Below are 26,697 nucleotides of genomic sequence, written 5' to 3'. Positions count from 1 at the left end.
CTCTTCTGCTGGTATTGGGTCCCAACCCCTATTGACAAATCATACAGTGATAGATGTTTCCGAGGCTGTGGTCAGCATGGAGATGAACTTCATATCTGGTGGTCCTGCCCCCGATTAGTGGGATACTGGTCGAGGGTATTCAGTCTTCTGTTTACTCTCCCATGTGTCCACCCGCAAAGATGCCAAGTTGGCCTTACTCCATTGTCCAATCCCAGGCCTTTTCTCCTATCAGCAGACATTGGCCACCTATTTGTTTTTCACTGCGAAGTGTGCAATAGCAAGGGCCTGGAAGAGGCTGGCTGTCTCGTTTGCGGAGGTGAAGAGCATCTTAACGACTCGTGATTAATGAGAAGATGTCTAGTGTCCTCCACGACTCCCACGCTAAATTCCTTAAAGTGGTTGTAAACCCTTTACAACCACTTTTTGCTACAGGTTAGCCTATAATGAGGCTTACTTGTATCTACCCCAGCACGGTTGAGGAGATATCCTCTGTATCTGCATGTGCCATCGGCACATGCGCACTGAAGCAATGGCATGTATGTGCCGTTGCTTTAGTGAGTGTGCCACTACCGGCTGCTCCCATGCAGGAGTGACGTCATCGCGGCTACTGCCAATCACTGCGATACCCGGAAGTAACTCTGGGAGCGATGTCTCTGGCCGGTGTGGACCGCTGTGGGGGGCTTCGATCTAAGGTAAGTAATTCATAATGACATTGTGCCTTTGTCTTGTGTATTTTTCCTTTTTTTTTTTTTTTTTTTGTTCGTGGGTTTACAACCACTTTAAGCTGTGGACTTCGTGGTGGTCCTACGCTCCTCCAACTTTGCATCCGACCAGCCTAGGCCTCTCCTAACTGATCTCCTCTGCGCCCCCCTTTTTATCTTTTCCACTTACTTTTCCTTCTCATCCCCTGTTTCCCTCCTCTGCCGCCTGGCCTACCCCCCCCCCCCCCTTTTTTTTTTTATATGTGTTTTGTCTTGTAAGACAGAATACAACTTTGGAAGTGATGTCATATTTTGTATTGTATTTTTTCATTTCCAAGCATTTATGACCTTGGTCTTACAATTTTTTCCAGACAAATACTGTACTGATTAAACAAAAATCATTTTTTCTGTTACTTATTATTGTACAATTACTTCGAAAGCGGTATTTTTTGTCCGATTTTCTCATCGTGTGTACTAGGCATTACACTTTTCTTAAAGGCCTACGTAATTTACAGCCCTTCCTCCTTCCCCTGCTGCTTTCTGGGAGATGCACAGAAGTCCCAGAAGACAGCAGGACCATTCAGAAAGTGCAACGTGACTCGCGCATGCGCTGTAGAAGACAGGCTGTGAAGCCGCAATGCTTTACTTTCTGATTGCCTTAGTAAGAATGCCGGTGCCTGCACGCAAAGCCGATGGAAGGGTCAGCTTGGGGTGCTGACAGCGAAGGCTCCCTGGACAGGTAAGTGTTCTTTATATTAAAAGTCAGCAGCTACAATATTTGTAGCTGCTGACTTTTAACTTTTTTTTTTTACTACAGGCTGGAACTCCGGCTTTAAGTACATATCTTTTATGTCCGAGTTATCAGAAGAAGGTGGGGATGTAAAAATCGAATTCCAGAATCTGATCACTTCCACAGCTGTGACTGCCCCCAAAGAAAGCCATCCACCAACACTTAGTGATTATGGAAAGAGTGCTTTATGCAGGGTGTAAGTTTGTTTTTCCATTCAACCCCCTCCCCTCTGCCAGGACACATTGTTCCGCATTTGCAGCCATTGGCTACTGATTTTCCAGCATGCCCGTTAAACAGAAGCCAGACCGGTTGTACACACTGGCCAAATGTCACCTGGTTTCTGTTGATTCGGCTCCTGTGTACCAGCCATTAATCAGAGAAGCAACAAAAGGAAAAGGTAACTGTAAATGAACTGCAGAGATCCTTAACTGAGAAGGAACAAGCTGGATTTCCAGAATTTTATTGAAGTGTGGCAAGGGTAAAGTCAGTGCTAAAACAAACATCTAATCTTGTTTGTAGCTTTCCACAAGCCATGTCATGGACAAAGCAAACATTCAGGAAATGTTCTCTAATGTGATGTCTAATTGAACTTTTTAGCCTTGGCGCAGAACATGATGTGGAAAGCCACCACTGCTCATCAGATTGTGGGGATGCTGGTCACAATGGAGGGCAAAATGGCTGGAGGTTCAAGGAGGGGCGAGTGAACTGGGAAGCTAAAGATGTATTTTTTTGTGACAAAAAAAGTTTGCACGTTAAAGGCTTGTGTGCATGAGAACTGTTTACTTGTGTTTGACCTGCATTTGAAATGCGATGAGATTCCCATTTAGTTTTAATAATGTAGTGTGACGACATTTGTCCTTCTTTGCACATCTCTAAACACAGCATGTCCTATTGCAGACAAAGCAGGTTAGATTCAGCTTTTTGTGTACAAATGCAAGCGTTTAAACTGCTGTGCTGCATTTGAACTAAAAATCTTGTGTTTGACACAAAAAGCCCCTAAAGTAGTACATATGCTGTATAAATCAGGTGGTAAACTTTGCAATTACATCCATTATCCAAAATGATTTCAGGTTGTAACAATCACAAAATCCAAGGAAATGAATACTTATGCAGAGGCTTGTATAGATAGCAGTAGGATGAATCTGTCAGTGTTGACTGAAAATGGATACTCCAGATTTTGGTAAACAAGAGACTTTATCTAGTGCTGTTCGCAGAGATTATTTAATAAATGTTTTATCTGTTATTACCATTTCCTAATTTTGTCCGTATTGGCCTCTAACCATATACTGTGCTGATTATATATTCACAGCCACACCTCTTACACCAGGTAGTGCAGAGTCTGGAAGACTGCAAATTTATCACTGACACACTAGTGAAGGGAGACACTAAATTCATGGTAAGATATCCGATCACAAAGGAGTTTTTCGAAATTATTATTTTTTAGCTGTGATGCTGAGCCTTTTATCAAATTCTGACTTTTCTTCAATTTTGACTGCAGACATTTTTATTAATCTTTAACCCCTTTGCGTCTAATGGTAAAACACATGTTAATGCCTAAGCACAATTTTGCAACTTTGACATGTTAGTAAAACCGTATACATCATCCCAACTACTTTATGTATCCAGGTGAGTTATATACCTCGTTTTTTTTCAGGACATTTTTTTTTAATTATCAAAGCAAAACTAACCCAAAATAGTAAAAAAAAAAAGTTTTAAATTTCGCTTATATTTTTTTGCTATTACCATAGCCTTCTACCAAAGTACAATTGAAAACAAATTCTCTCACTCCTGACAATCGCAACAATACCGCATATGTGTATGTTAGTTGTATGTACCTGTAGTACAGCCCAGAAACAATAGTGTGCATTTTTTGCTTTTTGTATTTTTTTTTTTTTTTTTTTTTTTTCCTACCCAAAACACACTGATACTAATTAAAATAAATAAATTCTGTCCAAAAAAAAAATAGTGACCCTGACATTTAAACTTTGAGTCAGGTCGCAGTCAAACACTAACCCTGGGATTGACCCACCCTGTTTCCCCCGAAAATAAGACCTAGCGTGATTGTCGGTGATGGCTGCAATATAGGCCCTACCCTGTTTCCCTTAAAATAAGACCTACAAGGACTTTAACTAGGGCTTATTTGGGGGGTTGGGCTTATATTGCAGCCATCATCGACAATCACACTAGGTCTTATTTTCAGGGGAAACATGGTAGATAAAACCTTAATCTAGGTATTATTTTTTTTATTATTATTTATAATTTTTTTTTTCTATCTCTGCAAGGACAGAGAGAGATACAGTCTCAAACATTCAGAGACAGAAAACACAGGAGTAGGCTTCTCCGAAGCTATCGCAGTGATCGGGTGACCCAGAATCAGACGTTCCGTTAGAATGGTGTCCCGGGGCTCTTGGTGAGACCCCGGTCACTGTGCAGGGAGTGGGCCGTGCGGCGCTCTCACAGTACAAAGGGAGATGCGCAAATATACAGCCCTATGGCAAAAAGCCCAGTCCAGTGAGGCCACATTTTTGTGTTAAATCGGCGCCAAGGGGTTAATAACTTCCTATATTCCCACAGAGCCCCATGTGATCTTCAGCACATTATTTAAAGGGATTCTCCACTTTTTGCAAAAACATAGCAAAGTACCCACATTAAATAAAGGAAAAATGGGCATCAATTAAATTTTTGTATTGAAGCCTTTAGAGCATTGCAGATATGATCAGTGTGTCATGAATGCCATGCGCAGGCTTCTACATGGTTTATATCACAGCCTTAGGCCCATACAGAGGCACGGACCTACCATTATGGGACTGGAGGAAGTACTCAGTGGATTATAAGTCTGGTGATGTCGCCACAGTTGTGCTCCATTAAGATCTGTGAGTCTCGGTGGCACATCCTTGAATGGATGGAAAAAAATCTGAGCGTTGCAGGGAGAAGCACCTCACAATTCAAGAAAGTGTATGGTCACAGAGGTGGACAAAGCTTTTAAAGAGGTCTTCTTAATACAGCCAGTAGATTCTCTTAAATGTATTTGTTGATTGGCCGAGGCAGTGTTGGGAATGCTGACTCAATTCAGAGTTGGAACGGAAATCCGCTGACTGTAGATTTGTGCCTGGGCTTCTGGGCCGCACAGCTACATCAAATTGTCATTTTCTCCTAGCGTCCCACCTTCACTATCCATAGAATGCTGCTTGTCTGTATACTTTTGTTATGGAGCTCATGTTCTGTCCTTTCGTAGGGTGTGTGCCAGCTACCATCTGAGGGAGGCAAACAGTTCCCCTTTCGGAGACTTGATATAAGGTAAGGTAATGGAAATTCAGCGATAGCCCTGAGGTGGGAGCTCTGCTTCCTTCCTCTAAATCTCATATATACTGTATCTATCTCTAGATATATATTGAGATTATTTTCAGACTGATTCAAAGTAGATCCATTACTACAGAATTTAGAGAGACGGCAATCCAACATAGGAATGAGCTGGACTCTGTGGGGACAACTATTAACTGTCACAGCTAAGAGACTCCATGCTAAAGGCTGCTGCTGACCAACTCTTGGAAGCTTGCTTTGTTCCTTGATTCTGAAAAGTGTTCTGGTACCACTCCAACACAATGGCGGTCTTCAGTGGGAGTCTGGACTGTGCCAGGGAAGGGCTGTCCTTGCAGCTATCCATCTAAAAAGATTAGTGCCCTTTATGTAAAAAGTTCACTTAGGCTCCATGCACACTGGATAAAAAATATTTAGCATTTTTGCCGCGTTTAAGAGCCTTTTCAAAATTTTTTAGAGGCTGGTGTCCTTAACAACCAGTAAATAGCTGGGAAGACAGGCACCACATCCTTAACAATGGATGACTCATCAGGGAACCTTGCTGATAGCTGAATGTAAACAAAACAATTTCGAGCAATAAATAATTGAGAAAAAAGAACGTGGGCTCTCCCCAATCCATACCAGACCTTTTCGAGTTCCCCTTAAAATCCTTACCAGACCTAAGGGTCTGGTATAGATTGAGGGGGGGGGGGACTCCACACTGTTTTCTTTCTTTTCTCATTCATTATTGCTAGCAATTATTTACAATCAGCTGTCAGCAGGTTTCAGATGAGTCATCAATTGTTAAGGATGTGGCAGCCAGCTTCCTGGCCCGCTCCTTAACAACCAGCTATACTCTGGTTATTAAGGACGCAGGCGGGCCACTGCTAAGGGGGAAAAAAAAACGTGCTGTAAACCGTTGCTTAGCAGCGGTTAACAGCATTTAGTTGCTTCTAGGAGCTGGCGGCTTTTTTCGGCTGGTAAATCACTCCCAAAAATGCAAAAAATTTTTTTTTTTTGTTTTCCCCTGCTTGTATAAGCTGAAGCTGAAAAAATGCTTCTAGCCTAAAATATTGTGCATGGACACATAGGATAATCGCTTCTAACAGATGAAAAAATCGCTCAAAGCAGCTGCTAGGAGTTTAAGATTAAGCTAGTGTGTCATCATTATTGACGTCTTGTTCACTGTTTATATGGTCAGAGACATTTTGCACTGTTTTGTACATAATGTTTTACTGTAATTCTGAATATTAAATGAAAAGATTAAAACAGAAAAATGAGCTAGTGTGCCTGGAGCCTTATACTTTCTGCCTAGTGCTACCTGACCTAAAATAATACTTCTCTGCCCCAGGCATATACTTATATATTACTGAATCCCATGGCTGTGGCATGATGCAATCTTTACATCCTGGTGCTTCATGCCTCAGGAGATGACCCTATGGAATACTATAGGGATCAGCTGTGTGCAGGTACAGGTAGTGAAAAGAAGTGTTTTTGTCACAGGATATAAAGATTGTGTCAGGTAGCTGATGTGAGATTCAGGTAAGAATACATCCAGCGCAGGGAAGGGTGGCTTACTTTAGGTCAGGAAGAATACCTGAACTTTAGGGCCTCATTCATACTGGCAATGACATAAAGTGTTTACACGTATTTATTGGATATTTGTAAATGCATGTAATGGCTTTAAATGATATAATGCACACTGTATGTTTACCTATTTGTTTTGGTGCATTCAGTTCAGCTATGTTTAGAGAAAAATTAATTCTGTGCATCAAGGAGCAGATTAGACAATCTAAACGCATCTAAATACACGTTAACAAATGGAAATGCATGTAAACACAAGTGCAGGAGAACCTGGTTTGGGAGACCTAAAGTTGTTTAACCAGTTGCCGACCGCCGCACGCCGATGTACGTCGGTACAATGGCACGGGCAGGCATAAGGACATACATGTACGTCCCTTGCCTCCCGCGGGTCGGGGGCCCGATCGGGCCCCCGCCCGGTGCCTGCGGCGGTCGGTATTCGTACGGGAGCGATCCCGGACGAGGGGACGGCCATTCATTCATGGCCACCCCCTCGCGATCGCTCCCGACGAATAGAAATCCCCGGTGACATCACTTCCTCTCCTGTAATGTAAACACAGGAGAGGAAGTGATGTATTCTCTCCTCCGTGTCGGTATTTTTCGTTCCGACACGGAGGAGAGCGGATCAGTAAGTTGCACCAACACTCTACACACACAGTAGAACATGCCAGGCACACTCACACCCCCCCTTTACCCCCCGATCACCCCCCCAATTACCCCTGCCCCCCAGTCACAGTGACACCAATGTCATTTTTTTTTTTTTATTTTTTTTTTTTGCATTGGTGTCATTTGTGACTGTAATAACTGTTAGGGCAGTTAGAGTTAGCCCCCTTTAGTTCTAATGTACCCCCCTAACCCCCCCAATAAAGGTTTAACCCCGTGATCACCCCCTGTCGCCAGTGTCACTAAGGCTGGGTTCACATTGCAGCGGTTTATGAGAACGAATGTGATTCGCACCGCACTGCAGTGCAAATCACATCCGATCTCTGTGCGATTCGAGTTCAGCCATTCGCCGCACCCGCCGCAAATTCGCACGGGACCCTTTTTTTGGCCCGCAGCAGAATCGGATCGCATGGGTGTTCACACCATGCGATCCGAGTTTGCAGATCGCACTGCGATATGCGAACTGATCTGGGGGTGTCAGTAACATTTCACTGACACTCCCAGCAGTTCGCATAGGGCAGTGTGAACTGCCGCCGGGAGGCATGCGATGCGGGAACCCGCCGCGGATTCGCGGCGTTCCCGCATCGCTCCAGTGTGAACCCAGCCTAATAAGCGATCATTTTTCTGATCGCCGTATTAGTGTCACAGGTGACGCTAGTTAGGCAGGTAGGTATTTAGGTTCGCCGCAGCTTTTTATAGCGCCAGGGACCCCCATATACTACCGCATAAAGCCCCCTGATTGCCCCCTAGTTAACCCTTTCACCAGTGATCACCATATAACTGTTACAGGTGACGCTGGTTGGTTAGTTATTTTTTTATAGTTTCAGGGCACCCGCCATTTATTACCTAATAAAGGTTTAACCCCCTGATCACCCGGCGGGTGTCATTTGTGACTAATAACTGTTAGGGCAGTTAGGGTTAGCCCCCTTTAGTTCTAAGGTACCCTCCTAACCCCCCCAATAAAGGTTTAACCCCGTGATCACCCCCCTTCGCCAGTGTCACTAAGGCTGGGTTCACATTGCAGCGGTTTATGAGAACGGATGTGATTCGCACCGCACTGCAGTGCAAATCACATCCGATCTCTGTGCGATTCGAGTTCAGCCATTCGCCGCACCCGCCGCAAATTCGCACGGGACCCTTTTTTTGGCCCGCAGCAGAATCGGATCGCATGGGTGTTCACACCATGCGATCCGAGTTTGCAGATCGCACTGCGATATGCGAACTGATCTGGGGGTGTCAGTAACATTTCACTGACACTCCCAGCAGTTCGCATAGGGCAGTGTGAACTGCCGCCGGGAGGCATGCGATGCGGGAACCCGCCGCGCATTCGTGGCGTTCCCGCATCGCTCCAGTGTGAACCCAGCCTAATAAGCGATCGTTTTTCTGATCGCTGTATTAGTGTCACAGGTGACGCTAGTTAGGCAGGTAGGTATTTAGGTTCGCTGCAGCTTTTTATAGCGCCAGGGACCCCCATATACTACCGCATAAAGCCCCCTAATTGCCCCCTAGTTAACCCTTTCACCAGTGATCACCATATAACTGTTACAGGTGACGCTGGTTGGTTAGTTATTTTTTTATAGTTTCAGGGCACCCGCCATTTATTACCTAGTCTCACTAGTGTACCCCTAAATTTAGGGGTGTCTACTTTCCAAAATGGGGTCATTTGGGGGGGGTTTGTGCCATCTTGGCATTTTATGGCCTTCAAAACTGTAACGCCCTTAGAAAGCCTGAAGGCGGTGCTTGGTTTTCGGGGCCCCGTACGCGGCTAGGCTCCCAAAAAGTCCCACATATGTGGTATCCCCATACTCAGGAGAAGCAGCAGAATTTATTTTGGGGTGTCATTTCACATATGCCCATGGCATGCGTGAGCAATATATCATTTAGTGACAACTTTGTGGAAAAAAAAAAAAAAAAAAAAAAGTTTGTAATTTTCCCGCAACTTGTGGCAAAATATAAAATATTCCATGGACTCAACATGCCTCTCAGCAAATAGCTTGGGGTGTCTACTTTCTAAAATGGGGTCATTTGTGGGGGTTTTGTGCCATCTTGGCATTTTATGGCCTTCAAAACTGTAATAGGTAGTGAGAAGTGAACTCAAAAATTTACGCCCTTAGAAAGCCTGAAGGCGGTGCTTGGTTTTCGGGGCCCCGTACGCGGCTAGGCTCCCAAAAAGTCCCACATATGTGGTATCCTCGTACTCAGGAGAAGCAGCAGAATTTATTTTGGGGTGTCATTTCACATATGCCCATGGCATGCATGAGCAATATATCATTTAGTGACAACTTTGTTAAAAAAAAAAAAAAAAAAAAAAGTTTGTAATTTTCCCGCAACTTGTGGCAAAATATAAAATATTCCATGAACTCAACATGCCTCTCAGCAAATAGCTTGGGGTGTCTACTTTCTAAAATGGGGTCATTTGTGGGGGTTTTGTGCCATCTTGGCATTTTATGGCCTTCAAAACTGTAATAGGTAGTGAGAAGTGAACTCAAAAATTTACGCTCTTAGAAAGCCTGAAGGCGGTGCTTGGTTTTCGGGGCCCCGTACGCGGCTAGGCTCCCAAAAAGTCCCACATATGTGGTATCCCCATACTCAGGAGAAGCAGCAGAATTTATTTTGGGGTGTCATTTCACATACGCCCATAGCATGTGTGAGCAATATATCATTTAGTGACAACTTTGTGTAAAAAAAAAAAAAAAATTTTTTTTTTGTCATTATTCAATCGCTTGAGGCAAAAAAATAAAATATTCAATGGGCTCAACATGCCTCTTATCAATTTCCTTAGGGGGTCTACTTTCCAAAATGGGGTCATTTGGGGGGGTTTTGTACTGCCCTGCCATTTTAGCACCTCAAGAAATGAGATAGGCAGTCGTAAACTAAAAGCTGCGTAAATTCCAGAAAACGTACCTTAGTTTGTAGATGTGACAACTTTTGCGCAAACCAATAAATATACAATTATTGACTTTTTTTTTACCAAAGACATGTGGCTGAATACATTTTGGCCTAAATGTATGACTAAAATTGAGTTTATTGGATTTTTCTAATAACAAAAAGTAGAAAATATCATTTTTTTTCAAAATTTGCGGTCTTTTTACGTTTATATCGCAAAAAATAAAAATCGCAGAGGCAATCAAATACCATCAAAAGAAAGCTCTATTTGTGGGAAGAAAAGGACGCAAATTTTGTTTGGGTACAACATTGCATGACCGCGCAATTACCAGTTAAAGCAGCGCAGTGCCAAAGTGTAAAAAGACCTCTGGTCATTTACCAGCAAAATGGTCCGGTCTGAAAGTGGTTAAATCAACTAAAGCATGAGGCTAATGTGAATGTAGCCTAAAGTGAAAAAAATGCAGTACACTCTGCAATGCATGCACATTTCCCCATGTGTTCTCCTCCTAAAGACCCTACAAGTACAGAAATATAGATGCTGATCTGCCACAAAACTAGGCAACTCCCGTTTTCTTGTTGTGAGCAGACAACACACTGCTCTGCATTTCTGGTTTCTGATAAACAGGTATGTTTTACATTTGTCAAACAAATATAACCGACTAAAAAGCAGCAAATGAGAGAGGTACGTTGTTAGGGTTTACATACACTTAAGGGAAAATGAACTTAAACTTTCGTAAATCATAACTGTTAGGCTGCATTCACACCCCGCAATTTCAAAGTGCCGAGGTGTGAATGACAAATCGCAAAACCACATTTGAGATGCCATTCATTTAAATGGCACCTAAAGTTGCGCTGCGATTCTGCCATGATAAATCACACTGCAATAGCGGCAACCCACATCAGCGGTGTGAAGCATGTCGCCAAAAAGTAGCCTCTGAACCTTTTTTTGAGGTTTTTTTTTTTTTTTTGAGACAGCCAGCCCATGTACATGATTTAACGTAGAGTGTACAAAAAGAGTGTTGGGGTTGTCATATATTGCTTGGTGTCCTGCATCATTTCCATTACACTCATAGATTGGCATGTGGATTGCCTGCAGGGTTCATGAAATTCCATAACCAGTGCCAGGTTAGTTCCCTTTGCACTGCAGTATACTGAAGGCAGACTTGGTAGAAAATGCTGTACTATAACATAAAACTGGCCATACACATTAAAATTTGATTGTACAATTTTGTACAGTCTTCTTTAGATATAACAACTGTATTGTAATTTGGATCTAAAGGTTATGCAGGCAGATTGTAACATATGGTTAGCCTATGTCAGATAATTTGTGACGCTCTGGAATTTAATTGCTTCCAGTTTTCCTGAGAGGACTACAATTCATGTTTAGTATAAAAGACTAAATGTATGTAAAGCATGATGGACTTTTGAATTCTGAATTCTTTCTCACTCCAGGCTAATCCCCAAGGACCAGTATTATTGCGGAGTTCTGTACTTCACTGGCAGTGATATCTTCAACAAGAACATGCGTACCCATGCTTTAGAAAAAGGATTTACCCTGAATGAATACACGCTGAGGCCTCTGGGAATCACAGGTCAGCCATGTTTTCTGGCTCACATGTCTCTTGTTAACCTTATGACATACAGTGGGTATAGAAAAGAACCCCCCCCCCCCCCCTCTTAAAATAATCACACTATGTTGCTCTGCAGCCTGAAATGAAGACACAGTTTTGGTTTTATCCAGCTGTATTTACTCAGTGCAACTTATAACATCCAAGTGAAAGATAAAACACTAACATGTCAGAATAAAATAAAATTCAAAAATAAAATCACTGAGTTGGAAAAAGGATCACCACCTCCTAATAATGACTCGTAAACTCAATTGGGTGTAGCTAATCACCTTTTCACACAAAGCCATTTGACGATCAGCTTTGGTCATTTTGATTAGCTCAGCATGAAAAGAGCTTTCCTGGAGCATTTCAGTCCCTAATAGTGTAATTGCAGCAAACAATCAACTATGGGTGGCAAGGCACTGTCAAGATTTCCAAAACAGAACCTCCCTGTCAAGATTTCCAACACAGAACCTCCCTGGATCAGGACGTCACTCCTAACTGGATGGAAGAGCCAGGAGGAAAAACTGGTCAGAGAGGCTACCAAGAGGCATACAGCAACTCTGAAGCAGTTGCAGAAATGTATGACAAAGAGTAGTCATTGTTTGCACGTGACAACAATATTATTATACAGGATTTATATAGCGCTGATAGTTTACGCAACACTTTTCAACATTAGGGCAGACAGTACAATTACAGTACAATTCAATACAGGGGGAATCAGAGACCCCTGCTAGCGCTTACAATCTAGGAGGGAGTGTCAAGTTATACAAAAGGGTAATAGCTATGGGGGATGAGCTAATGGAGAAAATGGTGCATTTGTTAGATGGAGGCAGGATAGGCTTCTCTGAAGAGGAATGTTTTCAGGGATCGCCTAAAAGTGTATACATTTGGAGACAGTCTGACAGATTGGAGTAGCGAATTCCAGAGGATGGGCGAGGCTCGGGAGAAGTCATGAAAGGGGATTTGGGAGGAGATGATGATGAGGGCGCTAGAGAGCAGGAGCTCATGGGAGGAACGAAGAGGGCAATTAGGTTGGCATTTTGAGACTAGGCTAGTGATGTAGCTGGGGGCAGAGTTTTGTATGGCTATGTAACTTATTGTTAGTATTTTGAATTTAATTTGTTGGGCAAGTGGCAGCCAATGGAGGGATTGTCAGAGAGGGGTAGCACACACCACTGTGCAGTTTGTAAGGTGTATGAGTCTGGCAGCAGCATTCATGATGGACTCAAGGGGGGATAGTCTATTTTAAAGGTAAGCCGATGAGGTGAGAGTTGCAGTAGTCAAGGCGAGAGATAACCAGGAGCTTTGTGGTTTCATTGGTTAGAAAGGGACGTAGTTTAGAGATGTTGAGGCGGCAAGCTTTGGAAAGTGATTGGATGTGGGGCCGAAAAGGAGAGTTCAGAGTCCAGGATAACTCCTAGCACGCAGACGTGGGGATGGTGCATGGTTGTGCCATTACTCTTGGCAGATAAGTCAGGGGAACCGGCACATGGGGGAGGAAATATTATGAGCTCGGTTTTGGACAAGTTGAGTTTGAGGAAGTGGTGTGACATCCATACAAATATGTTTGTTAGTAATGCGTGAGGAGACTGATGGAGTGAGTTGATGGGTGGAGAAATAGATTTGTGTGTCGTAGAAATTATATTGAAAGCCATGAGAGGCTATCAGCTGACCCAGGGAAGAGGTGTAGATTGAAAATAAGAGGTCCAAGAACAGAACCTTGGGGGACCCCAGCGTAGAAGGGAAGAGGAGTGGGGGAAGTAGAATTGTAAGTGACACTGAAGGTGTATTGGGATAGGTAGGATGAGAGCCACTGAAGAGCACAGTCACGGAGACCAAGGGAGAAAAGTTTTTTTGAGGAGGAGAGGTTGATCAACTGTGTCAAAGGCAGCCGAAGGGTCCAGAGTACAGAATAGTGTCAGTTTTTTTTTTTTTTTTCTTATTTATTTTACCTTTTTTATTTTTACACTGTTCTTAAAAAAAAAAAAGTGTCTTTTATTCCTATTACAAGGAATGTAAACACCCCTTGTAATAGAAAAAAAAGCATGACAGGACCTCTTAAATATGAGATCTGGGGTAAAAAAAAAGTGTTACTTTAAGAGCTATGGGTGGAAGTGACGTTTCTTCCACCCTGCAATGTTATGGAGACGGGTGGGGGCCATCTTCCCCTCACTCGTCTCCATACCAAGCAAGGGAGAGGAACCGTTCGCCGCTACAACACCACCGAGACCACTTTTATCCAAAACCAGACCGCTCACTGAAGAAGAGGCTACCGGGGTTATGGTAGCTAGCTGCTGCCAATAACAACGATACCCCTCTTCAAAGTGCCAACGTATATCGGCGTGAGCACTTACAAGAAGTTCAATTTAAAAAAACAGCATTTCCTAACATCTCGCTCGTGCACTCACCACACCTCTCAGTGATCACGTAATGATTCAGGGCTGGGCTCCTCCCTCCTATATGCATGTCGCCAATAGGATGGCTTCTTCAGTAGGATCCTACTCCACTCCTCCATCCCTCCTTACTCTCTTAACCAGGCTCCCACTCTCATGCAGAGTCATACAAAGATAGAAAGCGCAGACATAGTGTACTTTGCTATGTACCTTATTTGCTGCAAAAACATATAGATAAAAATCATCCACAGCATAGAATAGACTACTCACCCTCCAGGCTATTTCTTTAGTAGCTACTGAAGAAGCCCAATCATGGGGTGCAATGCGTATAGTAGGGAGGAGTTGAGCCTGTGACTTCATGCCGATCTCCGGCCTGTGTTGTTGAGTTGGCGGAGGACGAGTATTCTATGCTATGGATGTTTTTTATCTAGTAAGTGTTATTGCTATTTGTGGCAAATAAAGGTACATAGCAAAGTACACTATATCCACGATTTCCATCTTTGTATGACCCTCCATGAGAGTAGGAGCCAGCTTTTCTGCATTGACTGGAGGGATGGAGGAGTGGATTCTGGAAGATACACGGTGAAGGTGACTATTAAGACATGCGTTTTATCTATCCCTGGGGGGTAAGCTTGCATTTCACCTGATGGTGAGAGAACACAAGAGTGTGAAGCATCTATACAGACACAGTGGTGTTTAATGGATTTTTTAACACTTGATGGACACTGCAAATCATTTGATGCTATTATTGTGTGTGGACTTTTGAATGTATTTGATGTTCTAGATGAGAGGTGCTCAACCAGTGGCCCATGACCTCCTGTTCTGGGATGGCTGGTTGCCGACCCGCCATTCCAGAGCATCAGGGTTGTGAATTAGGTCGGCGGTAGAGGAAGCGAGCAGCTGTGGAGCAGAGGCACATAAGCCAATGCTTCCTGTATATCGCCAGCTCCTATCACAGGTGGATTGATACCAAATGCACTCTGCCTGGGATAGCAACAACCGGCAATAGCGGAATTAGAAGGCTGTTATTAAAGGTAAGTTTATTACTAAAATCACAGTGTATTTATGGGCGTGTCTGTAGCCGAGTGGTTACTGGGCTGCTTTCAAACTGATCCGCAGGTGCAAGAAAGGGCACCTGCAGGTTACCTGCACTGAGCCATAGACTACTGTTATTACCTGCGTGTTTACTCTGCTTTCAAAAAGTGCACTACACCTGCAGGATATAATAGAAGTCTATGGCAAAGTACAGCTTACTCGCAGGAAAGTCACAGGTGCAATGCACCCACTGTGTAAGTAAACTGCAGCGTATCAGTGTGAAAGCAGCCTTAGACTCCTTTCACTCAAAAAACAGAATGGGATCCATCCCTTTCCATGTGTGCTGATCGGAGAGCCTGTAGAGTAGTGGGCTGTGTCCACTTCTCCTGTACAGAGTGGACATGGACCTATCATCTGCTCATTGTGGCCCTTGCTCTTGAAAAGGTTGGGCACCCCTGTTCCAGATGGTTTTAGAAGTACACATTTTGAGGTGGATAATTTTTTTGAGAAGTGTTGCACTCCACTTTTTGCATTAACACCAAGTTAAGTATCTTTTTTTTTTTTTTTTTTGGCGCTTGGCAGATGCCCTATGAGTGTTGATTTCTCATACCAGAAATACCTTCAAAACAAAGCAAAGCTGAATTAAAGCCTCTCAAAAGCTGCAGGTGCATCAACGAGCTTTGTCATAGACTGGAGGCTTTGAAGCACCATTAAAGTGACATGGGGTATAATTTGTGAAGCTAAGAAAAAGCAGCATGTAAACAGGACTGTAATCTAACTATTTTATTTAGTGATGGGCTATAATTGGCATTCAGAGAGCTTATAAAAAAGGGTGTCCGAAGCAAGTGTAAACAAGCCCTTAATGCTTTCAAATTTAAATCATTGCTACAAGTCTTTCCCATCTCTGCCTCTAGACTTAGCCAGTACATGACCTCCCTCAGGCAGTTCTCTACAAACATGGGGGTTGATTTACTAAAATCAAATGGGCTGTTCAATTTGCTAAAAAAAAAAACCCCAATCACATAATGTAAACAAAGCTTTAGCTGGTGTTGGACAATTCTGTGTCCTATAGCGTTAAAACGCTATAGCGTTAAAAATAGAGCCTGCAATCCGCCCTCAAAGTGCTGCTCCATTGTCTTCAGTGTGAAAGCCTGAGGGCATTCACACTGGAGCGGTGCGCTGGCAGGATGTCAGGAAAAGTCCTGCCAGCAGCTTCTTTGGAGCGGTGTGTTTACAGCTCCTGCCCATTGAAATCAATGGGGCAGCGCGGCTATACCACCAGCAAAACGCAGCTACTGCGGGCGGTTTTGACCCTTTCTCAGCTGCTAGCGGGAATTAAAAGCACCCCGCTAGCAGCCGAAATCCGACGGTAAAATGCAGCTAATAGTGGCGTTTTACTGCCGAATTGGTGTGAAAGCCATCTTAGACATATTTGACACTCAAATGTTGAACACCATCTGCTGACATAGCTTTAGGCCTCATGCATACAACGTTTTACAGCAGCTGTTTTTGGCTTCAGATGATTTTTGTCTACAGTCAATAAACTCTCCAGCATGTTATCCTATGAGTCAATGCACACATAAGCTGTTATCAACAGTTTTTAGCTGATGGGAAAAAAAAAAAACACAAAACCAGTGGATTCTGACAGGAGTATTTCAGCTGTAAAAACGCTCTAATGTCAAATGCGGCTTACCAGCGAGTTTTTGATCCCATTGAAGAAAACTGCTTAAACGCCATTGCAAAAACATTGAAAAACTCGCTGCAAAGCTACTGGCATTTTTAAACCTTATTATTATTATAACGTCCAGTGTGCATGAGGCCTTAAGATCAGAGTTGCCCCTCATAGTTCTGGTATTTCTTTTACAGGGTGTTTCTGCTATTTATTTTTTCCCACAGCATTATTGTTGGTATATAGTGATTCCTATTGGGTCCTGGGTTGCCTTGGACATAGGAATATATTTTTGTGGCAGTAATGTATATGTGCATCTAATTCTTTTAGCTTTTTTTTTTTTTTCCCCTCACAGGAGTAGCCGGTGAGCCCCTCCCAATAGACAGTGAGAAGGACATTTTTGACTATATCCAGTATAAATATCGTGAGCCAAAAGAACGGAGTGAGTGAGAAGAGATGGTCAGTCTTCATTACAAGCTGCAGTGTTATCCATGCATGGCCACGTCCAGAGGGAGCATCACCAATTCCTGGACGATCTGTAGAATATAATGAGATACTGTGTATAATTTGTGTGTATTAATGAGGTCATACTGGTGTGTAGGTTGTGAGTGTTCTGGATAAATAGTAATGTAGTAGAAACTCAGATAATCAAGATGTAGCTAAACTGTTTACATATGAATTATTTTATTTAAAGGTCTTTTTTTTTATTTTGAAATTTCTCAGCATTTGGCATTTTGGCCTATTTTAGTTCTAACTGGGAAAACACTTTCTGCCAAAGGAAGATTTTGTTTTAAAAGCGATGGTCCCCTTGCCCATTGGGGCATTTCTGGACACTTTTTTTTTTTCCTCTGTCACTGCTTGGTCTGAGCACTGCATCTTGCAAGGAGGTCACAGGCACCTCCTATGTGGATAAGTTTCAGTGTTGTGATGTAAAATTTGGTAAGTGCATCTGGGGCTTGAATGGGAAAAGTGATAATCTCTTCAAAGGATAGGTGCAGCTTTAGCTTAAAAGAAAGTATTCTAATTTATTAAGTTACATGAGGGTAAACAAACCTCAGTAGCAGACAGCAACATGTGTGTGTTCATGGTAATGTGCATAGCGACCAGAGCCACTTGTCCATGTTTCCAGAGGATATGGCTGCATTTTGTTGTTTTTTACATTTTAAAAACCATGGCTAGTGGTGTGGCAGATGGTACTTACAGAGTTGGTCAGCATAAAAATACCACTAACCCAAACTTGTATTTTGGATAATGATTACTGGTATTAAAGCAGAACTGCAGCCATCGGCATTTTTTTATTATTTATTTTTTTAAGTTGGGGTAGGTAAACATAATTTGCCTCTTCTGAGGTGCTTTGTGAATTGCCAAGGGAAGGGAGGATATATAAACAATAGCCCTTCTATATATGAAGTTATACTGTCTCTGTTATAAATAAAAATTCAAGCACAAAGCAGCAATCCTGTACATCTGATATGTTTTCATAAATGTGCCTGGACTTCTGCTTTTGTTGATAGAAAAAAGAATTTCCCCTCTGGGATCTGATCAATGTACATTAGAAAGGATTTTAACAAACTTCGTTGTAGATTCCTACCTTTTGTTGTTCTGAAGGGATAGATGTTTGTCTGTGTCCATGTATCCAGTGCATCTAATGGGAGTGTCTTTATAATTATAAATCAGCTGCTGCACCTGCAGGGTCTGTATCCCTTTAGATGTGATTTCCCTTAAGCCAGTTTCACACATGCAAACAGTTCATTTCATCAGTTCAGTCACATTTTTGCAAAGAAAGCGCATGAAGTTTTACAACAGTTTTTCTTCAGATTGTCATCTGTTTTTACATTAGCTGGAGGATAAAAAAAAAAATAAACTAAAGTTCTTAACCACTGAAGTCTCAGAGCAATTTTTTCCATTCAAAAACGGACCGTTTGTCAGTTTACATCCGTTCTTTGTCTGATCTGTTTTTTTTAACAGAAGAAAAATAGGGCTTTGCTCCGTTCCAAAAAAAAAACGGATGTTGACAAAAGAGGATGATCATGTTTTTCTATTGAGATGCATTGATGTTCGTTTTGCATCCGTCAACGGATGGATGTAAAACAGACAAAAGGTCTGCATGTGTGAAAGGGGCCTTAAGCAATGTCTCACCAAAAATCTGACTTGTATCTTAGTATAGACTGCTGGGAATATCACAGAAGCAGGAAATGACATTATCAGGGGGTGTTCTGTACATAATCTGTGTACAGAATGCCTCCAGGTAGCCTTATTGCATTTTACAGAAAATTACAGTGGCTGCAGATTGAAAGGTAATTTTTAGTACCATTCAATTACAAGTCATATGTTATGACTAGTAATTTCGCAATCTTATATGCTATATTATTTTTATTCACTAATTCTTTTCTCCTATAAAAGTGGAATTACCCTTTAAAGCAGTTGTATACCTGCCGGAACAAAAAAAAGGGAAAAACCTGTAAGGCAAGGGCATTATGAGTTAGTATGCAGCGCATACTAGCGCATTATGAAATGCTTACCTTAGAATGAGGCGTTGGTATCTCACTGGTCCACGTCGAGGAAGCTGACATTTTGCCCTTGGCGTGTCTTCTGCGCTGTGAGTGACCGGAGACGTGATGACGTCTTGCCCGCACGCTGGTGATTTTTTTTATTTTTTATTTTTTGCTGGCAGAGGCCTTCACAGTGCATGCACTGCTTACTTTAGTGGCTGCGTGCAAAGGGAATATCTCCTAAACCATACAGGTTTAGAAGATATTCATTTTACCTAGAGGTAAGTGTTACTAATTTGGGTATACAACCGCTTTAAGTCCAGCCTCCACACAAAAGTGAGCGACAGTTGGGTCTCATGCTGTGTTTGTTGAGCACCAAAAGCACATTAATTCCCCTCAGTTTCCAGTGTGTGCCAGAACGGCAGCCAAGTGTCCTCAAGTCTCTTGCTGATTCTTCATAAAGTGGACTGAGTGAATAAAGGGAAGTTTAGCAGCCGGAGGGTGCCATGCTAATAATATCCTGGTGAGGGGTGTCTGATTTTACTCGTGGAGTCTCAGCCTTGTAAGAAGCCAACATACGATCTGTCTCACATACACCCACCACAAATTAAAACATGCTTTGTGTGATGAAGCGGAGGTAATATTCTTGGAAGTCAGTACCAAGGTCCTGTGTGATGCCTTTTTAATATTTATATATATAATTAGGATTCCATGGCAAATATTTTACTGGAACTGCTAGTTACAGGCACCTAGTATTTGCAGAAATAGAAGCCTCCATCTTTCTTTTAGGGCCAGTTCACACCAGATGCAGTTCCGTTTTTTGTTTTTTTTTTCTGCACCAATACAGTCAGTTTCCGCACCGGAAACTGGCTGCATGGTGTGAACTAGAGCCATTGGAATACATGGAAAACCCTGTACATGCATTGTTAGTGCAGAAAAAAAGCACACGGAACAGCATCTGGTGTGAACTGGCCCTTAAAGGTTTTTATCATAAGAAAGAGGAATACTTGCTTGCCGTTGTGTTATACAGGGTACAGTTCTTCCAATGTTTCCCAAGGCATATTTTATACTGTAGCATCAGTAACAAGCAAAGAACAGGGGGGGGGGGGGGAATTGTATTTATAATAATGTGGCTACCCTGACACTACTTGTGTGATTGTAAAATACATGGACTAGATGCATACGTGTGTGTATATATATAAGGATGGTCTAGAATGTGATGTGACAGCAAATATACAATAAATCCTGTCAAACAAATAGCAGGCTACTGTCATTTCTCTTGGTTAAAACATAGCTAAATGTAATATATCACAGCTTACCAGTGGTTGGCAGTAGTGGCTGAACTACTTTTTTTTTTTTTTTTTTTTTTTCACCTGGTAATCCTGTCCTTAACACACTTCTGTCCCTGGATGACTATGCTCACTTACCCCACTGGATCGAATTCTGGTTGTCACATAGGGGTTTAGTTGCTAAAGCTGGAGCGTACAAAATCAGGCTCACTTCTGCCTAGAAACCCACTTCCAGGTTTTATTGCCAACGCTTGGTTGTAGGGATTCTTCAAAACCATTATTTTTTTATTTTTTTTTTTACAAGTAACAAAACTTGTTTTGTTTTTTATTGTACTCGCCGAAACCTACCGCAACTGTTTTTATTTAATTTTGCACTTTTTTTCAATGTGAAAACATGTAAATATATTAAGGCTGGGTTCACACCGCTGCGGGGGGGAGAACCGGATGTGATTCGCACAGCAAATCACATCCGATCTCCGTAGCACTGCGAGTTCAGCCATACAGATAGTATGGCTGAACTCGCAGCTGTCCCGCAGCAAACTCGCACAGGACCCTTTTTTGGGTCCGCAACGGAATCGGATCGCATGGGGGTTCACACCATGCGATCCGATTCCTGTGCGAGTCGGCAGATCGCACTGCGATATGCCGACGGATCTGGGGGTGTCATTAACATAACATTGACACCCCCAGCCGTCCGCATAGGGCAGTGTGAACTGCCGGCGGGAGGTGAGCGATGCGGGAAAACGCCGCGGATTCGCGGCGTTCCCGCATCGCAATAGTGTGAACCTAGCAAAAGGTATAAAAATATTGATGAACAAAGAAAACAAAATACGTGCAGTTTATAAAATAGAAATGAAGCAATAAAAAAAATCAGCATGAAAATAATTAAATGGAGGTGAAGAAGTTAATTGTGGCCAATTAGAGTGGGTTAATAAGGGGTTAAACAGGAACATTTCATAATTATAATATTTTTTATATATATATTTGACAGGTTGCTTTAAATAGATTTCATCTGCAGAAAAATGCAAAAAGAACTCTTCATCTTGCAGCTGAGCAATGTTAATAAAACATTGCTTGGCTTTTTTTTTTTTTTTTTTTTTGACAGCTCAGAAACATCTAAAGAACCTTACATCCAAAGCTGGCATCAGATGAGGACAAAACCGCTACCTAGTAGAACTGAGAGAACATGTGAACAGAAAACTAGGTTGGCAGCATTACAAATCTTGGAAACAGTGGCTTGATGCCAAATAAGTGAAGATATTTGCCAGCACCATGGAACAACATAGATAGTGTCCAAACGGATGCTTCGTCACATGCCTGATGAAGGGGTCCTGCGCAGCTCCGAAACGTTGCACTATCCTTGTTTTGTGATCATGCAATAAATCATCCGTTTGGACGCTATCTATGTCGTTCCATGGTGTGCTGGCAAATATCTTCACTGTGACTTTAGCCAGTATCCAGCTGGTTGCTGCTACAGTACCCAAAACCGAGAGCACATCCAGGAATGTGTGCAATGGGAATATGAAGTACTACTTGATGCCAAATAAAGCCCACACAAATCTCAGAGAGTGGACCTTAACAGAAAAGACGAACTACACTGCATCTAAACACCAAACACTATTTAATACATTTTTATTATTCAAAGAAAACTCCCCCATCCATGTCCCCAAGCTTTATTTTGCCAAGAAATCATTTTGAAAAACACCCCCTTGAATTTATGGCCGTGGACATTTTGTGTAAGCGCAGGTAATTCATGTAGCATTTACTTCCTGGAATCCATCTGCCCTTAGCTCAGGCATGCTTAGCTGAGAGCCCCTCTTGGGGTGCATGACAGCATTGGCCTAAGGAAGAAACTGAAGAAATATATATATTTTTTTTTTTAAAAGGGCAAAAATAAGTAACTTTATCTATTATTTCTAGCTCTTTGCTAAGTGTAGCAGCATAAGGATTAAAAAAAACGTAAATGTTGAGACAGTGAAGTTCCATTTCAAGACAACAAGCTTAGACAATGTCTTGCCCAAGCCACCTAGAGATGGTGAAACACTGCATCACTATATGGTCCATCCAAGATTACAAAAAAGCAAAGTTGTCCTGAAATAAACAATGGCTGAGAGACAGAGTTGGCCTAAACTCCATCCCGACAACATACAGAAAGTTCCTTTTGGAACTGCAAAGGGCAGAAGACTAAGGTTATGGTTGAAGTGAAGACTTTTGGTTTACCTGTAAAATCCTTTTCTTGGAGTACATCATATTTCTAGGACTCTAAACTTCAACCCTTGCTAGACGATATCAATTGGGATGAAATCTTAAAAACAAAGAACACGGAGAAGAATGGGTTTGCTTTAAGAGCATATTAAATAAGGGCATTGGCTAATAAATTTAAAAGAGCAAACAAAACACCTGGATAGCTTAACGCCAATGTAAAAATGCATATAAAAATCAAAAGGAGGCGGTCTTACAAAAAAAAAAAATACAAGGCTGAGGCATCATCAGCATTCAGACTTTGCAAAGAATCCAAGGTGTGCAATTAGGGTGGCTAAGATAGAACACGTAAGACACAGCGGAGGAGAGAAAAAAAAAAAAAACTCAAGAAATTCTTTAAGTATATAAACAGTGAAAAAGGGAGGACAGACCATATTGGCCCCATAAAGAATGAGAAAGGACATCTGGTTACAAAGGATGGGGAGATGGCGAAGGTATTGAATTTATTCTTCTCAGTCTTAACGAGGAAACCAGGGGGCTTCAGTAAACCAAAACTGCAGTGTTTATCCTCATGACACATCACAGGAAGCACCCCCATGGCTAACAGGACAGAATTAGAAATAGATTTGGGAAAACTAACATTAATAAATCACTGAGACCACACGGCTTGCACCCGAGGGTACTTCGGGAACTCAGTTAAGTAATTGCCAGACCAATGGTCCTAATTTTTACTGAGTGGAATGGTGCCAGCTGATTGGCCAATGTAGCACCAATGTTTAAAAAAAGGCTCAAAATAAATTCCTGGGAATTACAGACCAGTTAGCCTAACATCAATAGTATGCAAGCTCTTGAACGGGATGGTAAGGAACTATATACAAAGTTTAGGTAATGAAAATTAGCAGTAATCAGCATGGATTCATGAAGAATCATTCTTGCCAAACCAATCTACACTTTTTCTATGAGGTGGTGAGCTGGGGGCGACAACTTCTCCGCAGGATGTAGAAACCTTGCAAGAAGATCTGAACTAATTAATGGGGGTGGGCAACTACATGGCAAATGAGGTTTAATGTAGAAAAATATAAAATAATGCATTTGGGTGGCAAAAATATGAATGCAATCTATACAGTAGGGGGTGAACTTCCTGAGGGAATTGAGGATGGAAAAAGGACCTAGTAGATGATAGCAGCAGCTTGGCATTGCTGAGCCTAACAAAGCAAACAGAATATTGGCATGCATTAAAAAGGGGATTAACTCCAGAGATAAAAGCGGTAATTCTCCCACTCTACAAGACTGAAAAGAACAGCTGCACCCCACAGGAACATTCCAAAAATAAAAACAGTGTCTGAACCCAGGAGGTGACGTGTGCATTTCACTGACCTCCGTGCTTCTTCAAAGGTTTGAAGAAACAGTGGTCAGTGTGAAGCGCAAATCACCTCCTGGGTTCAGACACTGTTGGCTGTCATTTGCCATTTTTGGAAAAAAAATCGTTGGAACGTTTCTGTGGGGTGCAGCTGTTCTTTTCTTCTCCATTATCATCGTTGGCTTGCACCCCCCCAGTGCATACGGACTGATTGCTCACCTGGAGCGGCATCTTCCTTGTTTGACGCACCAGTCCTCAGGAAGGATGTACTGGAAATGGAGCGAGTACAAAGAAGGGCAACAAAGCGAATAAAGGGTCTGGAGGATATTAGTTATGAGGAAAGGTTGTGATCACTGAACTTATTCTCTCTGGAGAAGAGAAAATTGAGAGGGGATATGATTTCAATATACAAATACCCTACTGGTGACCCCACAATAAGGATACAACTTTTTTGTGGAAGGGAGTTTAATAAGACACGTGGCCACTCCCTAAAATTAGAAGAAAAGAGGTTTAATCGCAAACTGCATAGAGGGTTCTTTACTGTTAGAGCAGCAAGGATGTAAAATTACCTTCCACAGGTGGTGGTTTCAGCTAGGGAAAAAAATAAAATAAAATCATCGATAGTTTCAGATAAGCACCTGAACGACCGCAACATACAGGGATATACAATGTAATACTGACATATAATCACACACATAGGTTGGACTTGTGTCTTTTTTTCAACCTCACCTACTACGTAAAAATTACTGACTAGTTGGGTTATGCTGCCACTTTCAGGTGAATAGACGCCAACCAAAAAAAAAAGGCAGGAGTCCCCACCCTGTCATAGCCCCTCCCAGCTCAGCTAGCTAACAATTAATGGGGAAAATGGGAGAGATCTCTTGTCCAGCAATATACTTCCAAGAAAAGGAATCCATAGAGGGATAAGCATCTACCTTGAAGAATTTGGTAAGGGAATAAGATAGCAGCCCTACAAACTTGAACAGAAGCCTAATGCTGAATAGCCCAGTAATTCCTCCTGGTTAAATATGCCTTAACTTGGAAAGGAGAAATCTTGAACTTGAGACCATAGGGCAGAGAAACAACCTGATGAGGATTCCACCTTGAAATAGTGGACCGAGAAACAGCCTGACCCTTGCAAGGACCCTCAGACATAACAAGCAGGGAATTAGGCTGTTAAAACAAAGCTGTAAACTTCAGATAATCAAAATCACAGGGAAACAACTAGGTTTAAGACCTTCTATGAAGGTCTCAAACCTTGTCAAGCCTGTGTCAACCAATTACACTTTTATGATAATAGAAGACATTCCACATACTGTAGGTACTTAAAGTGGTTGTAAATCCTTACAACACACTTTGACCTACAGGTAAGCCTAGATTAAGGCTTACCTGTAGGTCCAAGAAATATCTCTTAAACCTACACGGTTTAGGAGATATTTGCCAAAAAAGACAGGCACCGCTGTCTACGGCGCACTGAGCGCGGCACCCGTCAACGGCGATATGCCGCGCGTGGCGGCTCCCATGTGCGGGAGTGACGTCATCGCGGCTTCGCCGAATGACAGCGGCGAGACCCACCGAGAAGATGGATGCGCCGGACTACAGGGGACAGCGGTGACTTCGCTGGCTCCTGTGTCAGGTAAGTGACACATAATGGACTACTATGCGATGCATAGTAGTCCATTATGCTTTACCTTTGCAGGGAATGAAATAGGAAGTAAACACGTCAGGGTTTACTTCCTCTTTAAAGTGGAGTTCCACTCAAAAATGAAACTTTTGCTTTAAGAGTAGGCGACCCTCTAACATTTGTTTTTTACCCACTTCAGCCCCGGAAGATTTTACCACTTTCCTGACCAGAGCTCTTTTTACAATTTGGCACTGCGTTGCTTTAACTGACAATTGCGCGGTCATGCAATGCTATACCCAAACTAAATTTGCATCCTTTTTTCCCCACAAATAGATTTCTTTTAGTGGTATTTGATCACCGCTGCGGTTTTTATTTTGTGCGCTACAAACAAAAAAAAAACGATTATTTTGAAAAAAAAAAATTTTTTTTTTTACTTTTTGCTATAACAAATATCCCCTAAATTAGAAAAAAAACGAAATTTCTTCATCAGTCTAGGCCAATATGTTTCTTCTACATATTTTTTGGAGAGAAAAAAAAACATTGCAATAAGCATATATTGATTTGCGCAAAAGTTATAGCGTCTGCAAACTATTGGAAAGATTATTATATATAATATATATTTTTTTTACTTATAATGGCAGTGATCTGCGATTTTTAGCAGTACTGCGACAATTCAACTGACAGATTGGACACTTGACACATTTTTGGGACCAGTGACATAAATATGCACTGATTAATGTGTAAATGTCACGGGTAGGAAAGGGGTTAACACTAGGGGGCGATCAAGGGGTTAAATGTGTGTTCCCTCTGGCAATCACACCCGCCGGCCACACGCATTGGGTCCCCCCACCATGCAACAAGTGTGCGCCCTCTGACGGCTCTAAAAGGGAAGTACTTACCCATTACGGGGTTTCACCTAGGAGAGCCATTGTGCAGCAGTAAATAGACGGGAACCGGTTAAAGGCACCCAGCTCCCACTTCCTCCCTGGCACCGGAAGGAAGATCACCTCTCCCCCTCTCTTCCTGCTATCTTCTGGGACACATCACAGGTCCCAGAAGATTGCCAGGCCAATCGCAGTCGGGCACCCACAGTAACAATGCCAGC

The 26,697-nt window shown here is 42.3% G+C and overlaps 1 protein-coding gene across 1 annotated transcript in view; it reads left to right on the top strand.

The window, feature by feature from the left end:
- POLB (DNA polymerase beta) overlaps positions 1-20,374 on the top strand; it is a 46,231-nt gene extending 25,857 nt beyond the window's left edge. Inside the window, exons 11-14 of the mRNA XM_077469927.1 lie at positions 2,801-2,887; positions 4,727-4,788; positions 11,371-11,510; positions 16,981-20,374. Of these exons, the coding sequence (XP_077326053.1) occupies positions 2,801-2,887; positions 4,727-4,788; positions 11,371-11,510; positions 16,981-17,075 (384 nt within the window). The 3' untranslated portion in view covers positions 17,076-20,374. The remainder of the gene's footprint in view (positions 1-2,800; positions 2,888-4,726; positions 4,789-11,370; positions 11,511-16,980) is intronic.
- The last annotated feature ends 6,323 nt before the right edge of the window (positions 20,375-26,697 follow it).

Source organism: Lithobates pipiens, unplaced genomic scaffold, assembly GCF_037356315.1.
Source record: "Lithobates pipiens isolate NorthernLeopardFrog02 unplaced genomic scaffold, aLitPip1_a1.2 Scaffold_8, whole genome shotgun sequence".
Classification (NCBI taxonomy): Eukaryota; Metazoa; Chordata; class Amphibia; order Anura; family Ranidae; genus Lithobates; species Lithobates pipiens.
The sequence above is the reverse complement of the archived record's forward strand: the minus strand, read 5'-3'. Positions and strand labels throughout refer to the sequence as shown.